Consider the following 15,263-nt stretch of genomic DNA (forward strand, 5'->3'; position numbering starts at 1 on the left):
CGACCAATCACAATCGCCTAACGAACAAAGTCGAAGATGAAATTAATATTTTTTCACAAAGCAAATGTTTGTCGACTGGCCGAGCACACATGTCAACATAAGTCAGGCTTCTCTTAGGTAGCATTGGCGCCCAGCCTAAATTCAGACTATTGGTTTAGTAGCCGGTGATTTTTAGGGAATTTTGAAGTGATAAAACCCTAATTTTTCTTTTTCCTAGCTTCATAACTAGTCACAAGTTATTTTCGAAGTGACAAGCATAGTTCAATTAAAACCGATAATTATTTTTTGTAACCTACTGCGTTATCGTGTTAGTTATAAACATATTGAGAGAAATTACAGCATAGGTGATTTACAAAACAATGAGTGTGCTGTACACTTAACTGTAGGCTCATATGTAAAAACGCCTCATACATTCTGCCAAGTGATGCTACCGTTGTAATGCCCTTGAACAAGGCACTTGATTCTGTTCGATGGACCTGGTGGACAGTTCTAAACTCGGACAATACGATATAAAAAATCTAGAAAAAATTGAAAATAGGCCACAAAAGCCAGCAGGGTAACGGGGACTTGAGCGATTATGAGTCACCGCTGAGTTTAAGTGGTTCAAAGACTTTCCTCAACCCAAGGATAAGATTGCGCCATACCATGCCGTATCGTGTCAAGCTCTGAATGGGTTTTCTGATTTAACAGAACGCAATAAAAGGAGTTTGCGCTCTAACAAATATACGTTAATGTCATTGTTACGTCAAGTAACGTGAAAACCGTTATGCGATGGACTACAAGCTGTTCTAGGTCAAAGCATTGATAACGATGGAAAAGTAGAAATGATTTACCCGACGTAGTTTGTCTAAGGGAAGTGCAAACATATTGATCACGAACATGATTGGTTGCCATTATACGGACAACATTGTGACCATTTAACCTTCAAGGAAACGAGGTGATGTTGTAGTTTTTGTTTCCACAAAGAAGTTAGGAAACTTACAGTATCCAGGTTAGAAAGCAAACGCGGAAAATGTCCAGCGAAATAACAACTATCAAATCGGAATTTTACAAAACGGAAAAATTTAAAAAAAATTTACAAACTACCAGCTTATTGTTTTGACGTCTTTATTAGTTGGATTATTTCATTGTTTCATTAGTAAAAGTTGGAAAAGTCCTTTTTTGACATTTCTGTTGATGGAGGTATTTCAATTAACTCTCACACAAGGAGATTCAAAGATTTTGACAAAATGTGCGGTAACAGTAGACTTGCCAGTACTTGTAGTAGCGTACTGTGTGAAAAAGTAATATGATCATCACTGTCAAGGTCTATTAAACGGCTGTTGATATGATAAAAAATCTATTTAACAACCAACTATTATTAAAAGAAACGATTTTCTAAGGCTTAATAAAAAAGTATCTTTCAGTTATAAGAAAATGACACTAACAACCACTGTTTTAATAAATATCGACATTGCTGAATAAGCTGGACTTTGAAGAAAGAATTCAGTGTTGTAATGAGTCGGGTTGAAATCTATAGACCAATTTTGACTGAAAAAACTCTTCAAGAAGACTACGATGTGCAGAGGGAAACTCAAGAGTTCGATTGGCAATTTATTAAAACTAAAGTCAATGGTTATGTGAGGTCAAAGGTTGATGACCCCGGAGGCACAGCAAAAAGATTTTTTCTTAGTTTGTTTCCAATTATCACCTGGCTGAGGAAGTATCCCATAAAAGAATGGCTGGTTTCTGACCTCATAAGCGGCTTCACAATCGGAGTTATGCAAATACCTCAAGGTTAGTATGGGGATTTATTGTTACTAGAAAAATCGTTACCAAGTTCCTTTTGACCAATTACCATTTCTAAAAGTTATAGGCTTGTCACTAGCCAATAAGTAGGAAGCAGAGAAGTTTATCATTTTAAACACGTTTTTAATTCAATTATTTTTACGTATTGTTTGCAGGTATGTCATACTCCTTACTGGCTGGCCAACACCCAATCCACGGACTTTACAACGCTTTCTTCCCCGCAATTGTGTATTCAATTTTGGGAACGTCGCGACACGTTTCTATGGGTAAGTGCCTGGTTAATGTTTTTAATGCTGAAAAGTGTTTATCTAAATTGTTACTTTGGATTGCACAAGAAACAATTTAGCTTAACCGAGCGCAGCTGGTAATTAATATTACCTGGTAGCTGGTAATATATTGCTTTTATTTGTTGCTGCTAAAGACATTATCTTTAAAATCTTTGCCTAACCATGCAACATGACTTGGCTTTATCAGTGTAAAAGCCGACACGTATCATGCCGGAAGCCAGCACTGAAAAGTCAGCAGGCCACCCAACCTAAGCAATGTAACCTAATTTATGCATTTCGGCTAATCCTAATCATTCAGGTGCATTTGCGATCACAAGTCTGATGATGGGGGCTGCTGTCACCCCTTTATATCCAGACCCAATCAGATCAACCAACGCAACCGACGACGAGTTCCAGGCCGCCTGGGATGCAGTGTACGACGTGCGAATCCAGTACTCAGTGGCGACTCTCTTGATCATTGGAGTGTTTCTGGTGACTTTGAGATATGCAGTTGTGCATGTGATAAGAGTATTCCAAGATATATTAGCATGCTGGCCAAAATGCAGCACTTAACGTTTGAGATTATTTTTAAGATATGGGCGATTGCATTTAATTGTTTGCCTGTTGCTTTCAATAAGCTACCCGCTCTTTTTCGCTCAGCTCTACCCTGTTTACTTTAATATCATAAACAGCGTTTTTTCGCAGCTGGGTTTGAGTTTGTTCAACTTGGGCTCTATCATCATGTACTTGTCTGACCCCATGATCAGCGGATTCACTTGCGGCTCTGCTGTGCACGTCTTTGTATCCCAGTTGAAAGATCTGTTTGGTGTATCGGTGGGAAGCTACTCCGGTGTTCTCGCCATAGTGTGGGTGAGCTTGGATCCATTTAGATTTATTTTTAGTTAATTTTGAGTGTTTATTTCAATCTCTGATTAAATTTGGTTCAATGAAACGTCAGGTCATAACGGTATTAAGCTTTTCTACGTTTTGAAAGAAGAAACTGAATATCATGGCAAAGGAAAAACGGGCTTATTTAAACTGATGTTTTTTAAGTTATGAACATAACCCGTAAATGTGTTTGTTGTTTAGATAATTCGTGACGTAATAACCGAGCTAACTACCCTGGACGCGGCAGGAAGAACTAAGACAGCTGCAACTGTGGTTATATCGGTCATATGTTGTGTGTTTCTTTTGATTGTGAAAGAAATTAATGAACGCTTCAAAAAAAAACTTCCGCTTGGAATCCCAATCCCTGGGGAGCTTGTAGTGGTGCGTTTACTGTCGTTACCTGGGTCGTGAGAATTTAGGCTAACTTGTAAAAGTTCATCAGAGGTGTTTTTTCACCTATTTTGTACAATATTGCTCCGGCTTTGCAAGCATTAGATTTGCAGTAAGTTTTATTTGTGTGCTGAAGTATCGTTAGGAGAATTCGCACGGCGCTTTTCCGTATCATTGTGACCGACCCGGTTTTCAGCTTTTTGACATAGACTACCTTTTGCAGGTTGTTGTGGGTACTGGGGTATCTTACGGCTTTGGATTCTATGACCTCTACGGCGTCTCTATCGTTGGATCTATCCCTGTTGGAATTCCAGCCCCAAAACCGCCTGATGCAAATCTCCTAGGTAGTGTGGTCGCTACGGCAATACCTATTGCCATTGTTGGCTACTCGGTGGCCGTTTCTGTTGCAAAAATCTTCGGAATGAACTTTGGTTACAAGATCAAACCAAACCAAGTAAGTTGACTACCATACGCTGCTGCTAGGACATGCCTTATACTGTCATTTTAAGTCATCAATTGGAAATTTTCCCTTGGCTGTATATTATTTTCCCTAAATTACTCGGTTGTATTGAATAGGCCACCCAGTCAGAAATTTATCTTTGGCCTTACTATGTGATATCTACCGCACATGTTAAAAACAAAGCTGGCCCAAGGTACGTCCGCCATTCAACAGCCAGAGATATATGTTAGAAAGAGGTCAGGAAATTTGACAATGGGCAATGCTTGGGCCAAGTATGGCGACCGATCATAAGCCTTATATAATCATGCAAGAGCCTGAGAAAAATTATCTTATATTTTTCTCTGGGCCTAGTCTTTACCTGACATAAAACCCTTTCAGTAACATTACTAATAGCTACGATCATTTGCGACTTAATACAACGTATATATACGTTTTAAATGGCATTTATTGAAAGTTGAAAAAAGCGAGAACGCAGAAAATTAGAAAAAGAAACGAAGATAAAATACAAAGTAAAATAGGAGTTCTTAATTATAGGTAAGTGTCTTCATCTTGTCCACTGCTGCAAGACTCCTCCTCAGACAAAACACTTTTCATACAAACCTAATAAAAATAATGGAACAGGTAAGTCTCGTTAATCTAAATGAGTTTACACAAAAAGGTTGGCTTTGTGTAGAATGATATTTCTGTGATGTTTTGTTTCTCCTTTTAGCGAGTTACATGCTACAAGATTACAAAACCTCACAAAAATATCTCAGTAATGCCAACTAAACAATATTTGTAATACCTGCTTATAGTCATACACAACAATTAATACTTATGTACTCACTTGACTGACACAATACTGTGCACTTAAATAACTTCCAATTTTTCTGTGGGGGGAATTCTTGTTTTCTCATAATCGCAATGTCCACAGACGAATTTGTAGGCCATTTGCATAACTTGCCTTCATCACATAGCCAACTCCGTGGCACCACATCATTTGTACCCCCGCTAAACTTTACACACACAAATCTCTTAAATGTTTTCATGATCTGCAACAAAGTAACGTTATCACTGTACCAAACTTTAGTGAAAGGGCAACCAGTCAAATCATTACATAAATTTGTCTGTTACAAAGTTTTTATACATCACAAGTACTGTACAAGCGCAGTGCACCAGAACACAAATGTTGAAATTAAACAGAATGAATGACTTCACATGCAACAAATTTGTTTCTAAAAGGCAATAAAATGCATTTCTTGATTGAAGAAGTAACCTTGATCGCCTCATAGTGCTTACTAATTTCGCTTACCTCATATATTCCAACTAAATTCGAAGAAACAGGATTCGTAAAAAAAGCATTCATATTTTTGTACCTTTTAACAATAAAGTACATCCCACTCTCACATTGTATAATATTGAAAACTCTGTAAACGGTAGAAGAGATACAAATTGTGGAATCAGCAATGGAATTACGCTTTATAGAGCAATTGCTATGGGGTAGTTTAACATCAGAAAAATGCAACAGACATGACCTTTCAAACTGAGGAGTAATTACACCTGTTTCTACACATGGAGTTAATTCACAAGTAATGTTGCTACGTAAGCATTTTGATGTAAACAAACAATTTTCATTGTCATGAAAAGCATGTTTTGCAACTTGTTGCAGTGGTTTGAAACCAGATCTTACACAGTTTTTAAGCACTCCTAAATAACTTTCAAATGGAAAACTATTTACATTGTCAAGAGACCCATACAACACATAATCATCAACGAGGTGTAGCAAACTATGAACATTATAAGATACAAAACTTTTCCCATATAACGTTGCAGATTCGCTTACAAATTCACGCAAAAGATTTGAACAAACTTGCAAGTGTTGAGGACTAGTGTTTTGATATAACAGAAAACGCATCGCAACAGTCAACTTTAAAAAGTGAAAGTATCTTGATTTCGATAAAACGTTCTCATCATGTAGCATAACACAACCCACGTATAACATAAACAACCTATATTCCGAAGCTTTCCAATATGGCAAATCAGAAACAGGTCGCAATTTCCTATTAAACTCCATAGGAATGAAAGGCTTCATCTGAACCACTTTCATGCTAATTCTTGCAATAGCATCAGAAGAAAGTTTAGCTTTACGTTGTCTGCAAGTTAATTAATGCAAACGATAACTTAGGCTACTGATTTTAAAGTTTCTCAAGTATTATCTGTAAATAAATTTAAACCAAAAATTTATAGCTTAGGCCTATACAGTACTCACAATAACATGCAGCTTGTTTACCTTCGCACACCTTTCCACCAAGTCATAAGCCTCTTTGTGACACCAAGGCAGGAGAGGTGCATATAATCCAGCACAAAATGCGAAACCATACCTACTCCAAAATCAGTTAATGCTGAATGCCCTTTGTGATGTTCTGGATCACTTTGCAGCACAAAATCAACATCACTTCTTCGTATACAATTAGTATTTACAAAACAAACCCGGCCTTCAATGTATTCTCCATGGACAGTGCATCGTTCACAGCTATTATAGCCAGTGTGAGATTTTATAGCTTTTAACGATGATCTTGCTGGTGCATCACAGACAAATATACCACGGTTGGCTAAATGATAAGACAATCCTTTGGTAGTTGCTGGGGTGTTTTCAAGGAACCTTAAGTCATCCATCAGAGCTTTTAAAAATACATCTGCCGAAGGCATTTCACGATTAGGTGATTGCTCGGAACAATAAATGCCTGCACACAAGGGTCTCATTGGTACTTTATAAAGAGAAATTAAAATAGGATACAACTTGTAATTCGGAGAAGATTTAAATAATGGTAAACCATCAATATTTATAATGAGATGATAAACTGTTTGATGGTTGACATTTGAAGACAAGATATCTTGAAGACCCTTTTTCCAGTTAGAAAGATGCACATAGCTTCCTCCAGCCATTGTTTCATATTGCAACCGTGGTGGTGGTAATAAAGTTTTATATGAGCACGGTAAACTATTATTTACATTGCGTAACTGGTGAAGAAGCCTGGTGACTGCAGCATTTGGCACATTTTTCTCCAATATTACCCAATTAATAATTGCTTGACGCATAGTTACATTTTCGGAAATCTGCGCTGAAGGAGAGTCAACTTTTTCATTTGGGTGAAAGCTTGTAGTTTCAATGAAATCACAACCTTCGTTACTAGTGTCAGTTGAAATTGAGCTACAGCTAGCAGACTCGTCACTTGAAGAGGTTAAGTCATTTACGCTGCTATCTGCAGAAGTTGAAACACAACTGACAGACTCATCACATGAAGAAGTCGTTTCATTCTCAACAAAATTAGGAACGCAACCAACAGATTTATTACTTAAAGATGAAGACATGCTATTTTCGAGATTTGGTTCATTTTGACATTGTTTATCTTTTTCGCAAATCTTTCGTCGTTTCCACTTTTGCTGTCTTGACAACTCTTCATAACGTTTATAAAATATTCGAGAAGATCGTTTCTTAGGCATAATTATCTCAAGCTTAGTTACTGAAAAAGGAATAAACATAAGCTGTATTCTGTAAGACTGCTGATGGAGACATTCTGTTTTCTGTAAGACTGCTGACGCTAACTAATATTGGCAAACAAGTCACGGCTTATCAGATCTAAGAACAGGAATTCAAGACAAAGAAAAAGAATTCCCATGAGGCAACATTTCGTAAAAAAAGCGCGGAATAAATCAATGCCACGCGATTGGTCAAGGGGAAAGACCTCATTGGCAGAACTATGGGTAGAGTGATGACGTAGAAACTCTTCGGCGTAAAGAGAACAACTATAAAGGTTTGCGATTTGGTCGCCATGTTGAAAATGAGTATTGTGTACGAGCTGTTGAAAGCGTGGCAGTGAGTTAGGTTTTATAACTACAAATGATTCCAAAAGTAACACTTTTAGCGTTTTTGCATAAAATTTTGAAAATGTACATTCCATCTTATAATAATGATTTATAATTAAGGGAACCGGTTAATTATTCTACTTGCGCCTTGCATTTTATCGCTACTTATTGTAATATCGCACTACCACAATTATCATTACAATACAGTGTCTACTGTGTGATCATTATCACATTATACAATTTTCACACCTACAATGTTGGTAATCAATAATCATCTATAGTCCCAATACAATTAATTGTTTCCAATTACCTGGTAGGCCTACAGTGACATGCAGAAAAAAGGCCTTTCAAGTTTGGTGAAAGGATACGTAAATAACAATACAATATTTTTGATAAAACGTACATAAAAAATTTCGATTTTTATACCAATATTATGCAAGAAATTCTTACTTGAGGCAAGGTTTAGAAAGGTACCATGAACCATCGATGGGCTGTTTATGATAAACTACGATATATGTAAGATTATGTAACTCTTTCTTACGAACAAACATAATACACACATAATCTATTATAATCAGACATAAGTGATCAAATGGCCATACATAATCTGGTATAATTTCCGACTGGGCATGGTAGGCGTAAGTAGGTTTGCCAAATCTATACCTCCAATTGTTTACACTAGGCCATGCCTTATCAATCGTATACTATATGCTTGGACATACGTGGTGCATGCCTTGATCGCGGCTGATTAGGCTGCTTATAACCTCGTAGTACAGTAGAATTCGCCTATAGTGACACCTGAAGGGACCGCGGAAAAAGTGTCACTATAAACGAAGTGTCACTATAGAGTCTATAGTATAGACGAAGTAAAGGTAAAATGGCCGCAGATGACTACAGTAGAACTCGCATATAACGGACCAGTCGGGACCAGCGAAATTCGTCCGTTATATGCGATATCCATTATATACGAAGTATTTTACATTGTTTTCCTTAAAGGGACTGGAGAATTAGTCCGTTGTATACGGTCATCCGTTACATAAGTGTCCATTATATGCAGGTTCTACTGTACATAGCGATTGTTTAATCAGCTACTTCATATGTATGATGTTCAGTAGATGCTCATCTACATCTTCAAAATTGTGCCCTCTTAGCCTTTTAATTTGAGCGTTACACCCACTTTCATACTCTGAAATTATGGCAACCGAGTTTCTGCACATCTTAATAACGGAACTTCTTGGCATTCCCAAGCGGTCTGCAACAAACTTTTTGCTACGCTCTCTTTCTGCAGCTTTCTTGACTTCCTATCTTTCCTTCAACGAATACGCTCTTCTCTTTAGTGGCATTGTACAAACTTAGAAATTTACGCTAGATCGACAAACTATACAATGACAATCAACCTGGCTTATGCGGAGAGAACTGAGATCACAACTCACAAGAACAAAAGCCTGGAACTAGCCTAGCAGCCACAGTAGCATACGCTTTTATTACATCACAATTATGAAGCCTGCTCATAAACCTTTTCTATCATCTTGCTTGCGCATGGATAAAGTATATATTATTGCATCAAAAACTAACGAGTGTCCTTATACGGAAATTTTTGAGCTCAAGGGACAGAAATGTGGTGTCACTGTAAGCAAAGTGTTCTTCTACACGAAGTCACTATAGGCGAAGTCATTTCTATGCAAAACATATGGTTTGCAAACGGGACTTTGCAACAGGTGTCACTATAGGCGAAGTGTCACTATAGCTAAAGTCACTATAGGCGAATTCTACTGTATCCCGTAATGCTTACAAGTGACAGTGTTTCATTACAGTAAATTCAAGCCTCAAAACAAACTTGCTTATAATGCAGGAATTAGTGGCGTACGGGGTGAGCAACACGGTGGGGTCATTCTTTTCCTGTGTCCCTGCCTTCCCTTCAATGTCCAGAAGTTGTGTGCAGGTGGACAGTGGTGGGAAAACTCAGCTGGTTGGACTGATATCTGCTGCGGTTATACTTCTAGTGTTGTTAGTGCTTGGTCCCTTGTTTGAGGATATGCCAAAGGTATGTTCATTTTACACGCACCACAAATTTTCAAAGTTAAAGCCTTAATCTGATTAATTAGAAATGTCTACAGACAGCAATTTAAACCTTTTATATTTCCAGGCTTGCTTAGCTGCTATAATCGCTGTGGCCATAAAGGGAATGCTCAGAAAAGCACGCGACTTCTTACCTCTTTGGAGAATCGACAAGCTCGACGGCGCTGTATGGATGGTCGCGTGCATTGCGACTATTTTACTCGACGTGGTAAGCTTTTTCGTAATGCAACGCTCTTGTTATAAGATGTCTATATTAAACTGTGTTGTCTTAATTATCTGTATACCGTGACGAAAGTTTTCTTGGCAAGTCCAATCGTATTTACCGGCTTTTCGGGAGCCTTTGATTTCCAACTGCATCCGCATGGTGTATTATATGGTTAACAGGTATATGGACTTCTCACTGGAATCGCTTTTAACTTTCTCTGCGTCGTTTTCCGCACTCAATTTATCAAATCGGAGACAGTGACTCGTATTAATGGGACGGAGATTTACAGAAAAAGCGAAAAGAACTCAAGTCAGGTAAGATCAAGAGGATCTTTAAGAACCGTACACCCTGCGCTCTACATAGGCTATAGAGTCGGAGATCATATCAAATGATCTCGTTTCAAGCTTGATCAATGTTTGATTTATTCAATCTTATTCCCCTTGTTTGCTTACAGAGTGACATCGCCGTGATCGCTTTCCGCGGACCGCTTCATTACGTCAACAAAGACCGATTACGTCGTCGGTTGATAAAAGAAACTCAGATCGACCCAGCTTTGGAAAAAGCAAAGAAAAAGAAAAAGAAGAAAAAGCAGAAGAGGACACAGGTGGTTGTGACGTCACACACTCAATATCGTTTTCATAATAACAACACTTAATAGGTTCTAAGAAACTCTTTCACTTTAGGTTGAAGACGATTTTACCGATTCGCCCAGCGTTTCAAAAAGAGAAGATGATTTCGGCTTCAGCAGTGAAGTAGACGCCAAATACAAGGACAGTTTTAAGTGTAACGATAATCCGACTTACCAAAATGACGTAATATACGAGGAAATACCCAACAACCATCATATGTTCGAGGATACGTCAGAAGAAGACAATCAAGGTAAGATATTTATTATGTTTTTTTTTGAAGCACTGGTTTGTTTATATTAACCATTAACCGACAAAAGTGAACTGTAACAAAGAAACTTCACCCAAAGTTTTTAAAATCGGCGTCTAAGTTTTTCATGAATGGTTTTTGGAGTATAACTTAGAATTTAACTAACGTCATGTTGATAGCGCTTCGATTAAATAAAGTATAAACTCATAATTTAAAACTTTTTTTATGATCAGTTTATTCAATAAGCGGCGAAATGGAAGATCCACCAATTGTAAAAGGTCCTGGAGTAACCGCTGTTGTTCTGGATTGCTCCCAGATAAGTTTTATGGACTCAGTTGGAGTAAAGTTTCTGAAAAAGGTTGGATATTATTATCCGTTTGTCTACTTTACTTTTTACGTTTTTACTTTTACCTTTATTGGCGTATTCAATCTATTAACATTTCTGAAATAAGTAACAAATTAAAATGCGGACAGTATCGTTTGTCAGTATTATATACAGAGAAGATAGATATTAGTTGTATTTTCGGAAGCTTGGGTTAACGTAAACATTTTACCATTTCTCTTCAGGCTTTTGAGGACTACAAAGAACTTGGAATCGATATGATGTTAAGCAACGTCGGAGGTAAGACCAATTTTAAAGTTCAGTTTATTTCAATTTCTTATTATTTCGTAATTGAAATTATTACGAAATAATATATTATAATTACGTAATTAATTAATTATTATATATTATTAATAATATATATTAATTACGCAAGACGAGAAAGTAGAGTTACTGCTTTTAAATTATAACTCCATAGACCTACAAATATTATTGGAAACACACATGTACAAGGTTCTAATGTAAGGAACAGCTTACAGCATAAGTTTAATTCACGGTAGTAGTCTAAAATATAACTGATGTAGCATGTCAGCCTATAGCCTTGATAAGATGCTTGGAAATTTTCTTCCCTTTTTTATGCAGATGAAGCTATGAGCAAACTACATTCAGGCGGTTTCATCGAGAAATTTGGATACGATCTCATTTATTTAAGTAGCTACGACGCGGTTTTGGATTACTTCAGACCCAGTTACATAGAGGAAACAAAATTTTAATATTTTTGCAATACAACAAGGTTAAGCTTTTGAGTAGAAAGCCAATTTGATGGAATGAATCATTCTGTGTCGTGTAGTTGTTAAATTTACTTCTGGGCTATACATACTACCTTTGGCTCTTGGGGCAAACTGTATCGAATCAATTGTGCGTTCATATTTTGCTCTTCTGGTCCTTGAGTATACAGTAATATTTTCAAATAATCTGCTGCTGCAATTTTCGCGAGATTAAAGTTTTTTTTTTATTTTTATTTTTTTAATTTGCTTTAAAATGTAAAAAAAACGATACCAACCAAAACAAATTGTGTCTCTATTTTTTGAAGTGACAATTTTTAAATTTGGAACTTAAACAAATTTTCGCAACCTGCTTATCTGTTATCATCTGTAGAATTCAACGTCATTTCTTTATATTGAATTTGTCTGAAAGAAATACGAAAAATCTCACTGTAAAAATAAATTGTGTATATTGGTATCAAAAAAACTTAATTCGATTTACCCTTCTGTGACGTCGTTTGTGCATTGAATTCGCATTGATTTAAGATCATTAAGGTCGAAGTTAATAGAAAGTCTTATAACCAATGTTAGGCGATAAACATTGATGTACGTTAGGCCTATATAATTGCATTGATATCGGATTGGTTGATTGATCACATAAAATTTGATTCCGACCAAATAACCTACAAGTAAGTTTTCAGTTTCAACAATTGACATCTTACTCTTTAGTAGCAATGGCATATTATGTAGCTACAACCTTACAAAACAATGAAACTAAGCCCTGCTTGAATTACAAGCTGTCCTACTTTTCCATTCGCACGTTATGATAACACGTCATGCATGTATCAGTTTCTCAAGTCTAGTTAAGCTCAACCAAACAATTTAGCCAAAATCATGATGCAAAACCAAATCCTACAAAACGCTTTATCGAGTATGAAAATGAATCCAAAAGAAAAATTTCTAGGGCCCCGTATTTCATCAATTTAACCTTGCGTATAGCAATACAAAGGTAGCAGGTAAATGGCACCACCTTGTTACTTAGACATCAGTAAATAGTAACAGTCGTGAAGTCAACTAATTTTGATCGCGTTTTGATTAAGGCGTTTAATCATTTGCTTGCCTTGGGTATAATGGTCAGCGACTGAAGGCAGCTGACCATGCTGTTTGGTTCAATTAGTTTAGTTATGTAACCGTCAGAAATACGCTTAACTGTCTTGACAAGTTTATTTACATTGCGAAAGAGATTCTTATCACACTTGGAAGTTCATGCATCTCTCAACTACCTGATTGTTTATATATACCGTAGCTTCATAAATTTGCGAGTTCGGCGGCAGGCGAATAGTTTTTAGTTTTTTCTAAGAGGTTAAATTTTAATTAGGTCACAAATATCTGAAATATCACAAATACCACTATCTGAAATAGATTTGTACTTCTGATTAAAGATTACGAATAGTATATTCAGGTTAAGAATCGTTATCGTCTATATCTAATTCATTTTAGTCACAGGCAATAACATTCCCGCAGTCAATCTTTATTTTCCGTTATTATATTCAACTCAGAAACCAAATAGTAGGCTTATGTTACACCCTACTAAACCAGCACTATGGTTTTAGTTGAGACTTCACATAGACCGACATATGACGATGTCCGGCATCTGGTGGCCCCCATTCGAAATTCTGCGTCTCCACTGCCAAGCAGGAAAGCGCAGTCGTGAGTTCCGCTGCTAGGCTGGCCTGGATACCAGTTAATCTCGTCTCCTCCCGTGCTCTCGTCACTCCAACTCCAGCTGCTTTCTTTAAATGATTTCCTGAGACCGACCCAGGTGTGTGTGATTCCAAATGGTCTCAGTAACACATCAGCAATTTCCCTAAAATTTGATAGCAATTTGATCGCTGCTTCAAGGTTTAAGTTAAAGGAAAATGTAGGCTAAATCAATATCAGCTGACAAGTAGCAACTGTATTAGCCAAATAGCTAGTTAATACGTTGTTACGGAGATAGTGTAGTTTAACTTCTCATATCGGCCTAGTTCAAGTCGTCAACAACTGTGCGTTAAAAAGACAACAAATCATTGCAAATTTTTCTTACAATCGAACGTCATTGTCCTTAATTCCGAAAACAGCCAAATCGCCTCCTTTATCGTCACATTCTCCCTTGGTCCCATCAAACCACAGGTTTAGGTTGGCCTAAAGCCAAAGGCTATTAGTCTTTCTTTTAGAACTCTTAAACAATTGTGTCTTTGACTCCGTTGCGCCTGCTTTCTCTATATTGTTTCTTTAAATCAGCCCCAGATTCATAAAGTCTAATTGTTATATTGTCCGAAATATTGTTGTATCACATCAGAAACATTTTATCATCCTTTTACATTCAAATAAAGTTCAAATAACTTCAATTCAGAAGAAGAGAAGAAGAGAGCGATTTTAACTAAAGCTTAGTTTTTATACAAACACATTAGCCAATCAGCAAATAACATGTCATTTTGCATCGTACTATGTCACCAAAGCTTTTACATCACAAGTACCATCTAACGATACACTCGCTACAATACAATGCTACTTGAAACACTTCAAGCTCCTTTGTTTCAATAACGGATTTAACCACGAATAATACATCTGTTTAAATATTTAATTGCCTCTAACTGGAGAAACACACAATCCGCTTATTAAAATGCCAATTACATAACTTATTATAATTTATTATCACGACCGCCACAATATATTGGCAACGACAAACATTTGTAGTTGTCTGGCCAGTTGTCGACATTTCCGTTTGAGTGTTGGATTCGTTTGCAATTGATTTGGAATAACTAACATTTCACGGAAACCCTTTAGCATTTTGCAAAATTGTTTTGACGTTTAAGTTTATGCATGCCGCTAAAACCGATGTCGGCGGTTTGACGTCAGGGTTACGCGGGTTTGTGTTTGTTCATTAATAAACACTGCCACTTTTCGTTGAAAAATGTTGCTGTTTCTGGGAACGCAGCACGCACCTGTCGCCCATAGGATGATGCACGGTGGTAGGCATGTCAAGCAAATCATTCGTCAAAATGAAATAAAAAATCAAACTGGTGCAAAACTATTTATGTCAGGTGACACCTTCGTGATTTATTTCAATTTTCATGAACTATGTCGGATCTGGTGCAAATACCGACGGCACCAACGTATCGTCACGTTCTTTCGGAAAATGATGCTCACACGTTCAAAACATTTTAATGCTTTACAAAGAATTATTTTTAGACATTGACTCTAGTCCGGTTGTGAAATAAATAAAGTATAATGAATTTTTGTTGGTTTTACTAACAGTACAAGTATATTTTAAAAGTCGAAACCAGAACATGAGTATAAAGATATGAGATAGGTCCATAGACATCACATGGTTTCC

The 15,263-nt window shown here is 36.9% G+C and overlaps 2 protein-coding genes and 1 long non-coding RNA gene across 3 annotated transcripts; 1 reads left to right on the forward strand and 2 right to left on the reverse strand.

The window, feature by feature from the left end:
* Positions 1–1,417: 1,417 nt before the first annotated feature.
* LOC143462724 (prestin-like) lies at positions 1,418–12,391 on the forward strand. Its single transcript, XM_076960977.1, has 14 exons — positions 1,418–1,776; positions 1,944–2,054; positions 2,374–2,546; positions 2,760–2,924; positions 3,144–3,323; positions 3,556–3,786; positions 9,491–9,682; positions 9,785–9,925; positions 10,102–10,236; positions 10,377–10,526; positions 10,606–10,801; positions 11,032–11,156; positions 11,366–11,420; positions 11,763–12,391. The coding sequence occupies exons 1-14, from the start codon at positions 1,497–1,499 to the stop codon at positions 11,891–11,893; spliced, it is 2,265 nt and encodes a 754-aa protein (XP_076817092.1). The 5' UTR covers positions 1,418–1,496; the 3' UTR covers positions 11,894–12,391.
* LOC143462723 (uncharacterized) lies at positions 4,220–7,554 on the reverse strand. Its single transcript, XM_076960976.1, has 4 exons — positions 6,062–7,554; positions 5,084–5,924; positions 4,619–4,823; positions 4,220–4,392 (listed from the first exon to the last, which is right to left on the reverse strand). The coding sequence occupies exons 1-4, from the start codon at positions 7,312–7,314 to the stop codon at positions 4,367–4,369; spliced, it is 2,325 nt and encodes a 774-aa protein (XP_076817091.1). The 5' UTR covers positions 7,315–7,554; the 3' UTR covers positions 4,220–4,366.
* A 1,008-nt stretch (positions 12,392–13,399) lies between the features above and the next one.
* LOC143462681 (uncharacterized) lies at positions 13,400–14,597 on the reverse strand. The gene is made up of 2 exons (XR_013118200.1): positions 13,971–14,597; positions 13,400–13,751 (listed from the first exon to the last, which is right to left on the reverse strand). It is a non-coding gene; the product is annotated as an uncharacterized LOC143462681 (long non-coding RNA).
* Between the last annotated feature and the right edge of the window lie 666 nt (positions 14,598–15,263).

The sequence above is a fragment of the Clavelina lepadiformis genome, chromosome 6, assembly GCF_947623445.1.
Source record: "Clavelina lepadiformis chromosome 6, kaClaLepa1.1, whole genome shotgun sequence".
NCBI classification, from domain to species: Eukaryota; Metazoa; Chordata; class Ascidiacea; order Aplousobranchia; family Clavelinidae; genus Clavelina; species Clavelina lepadiformis.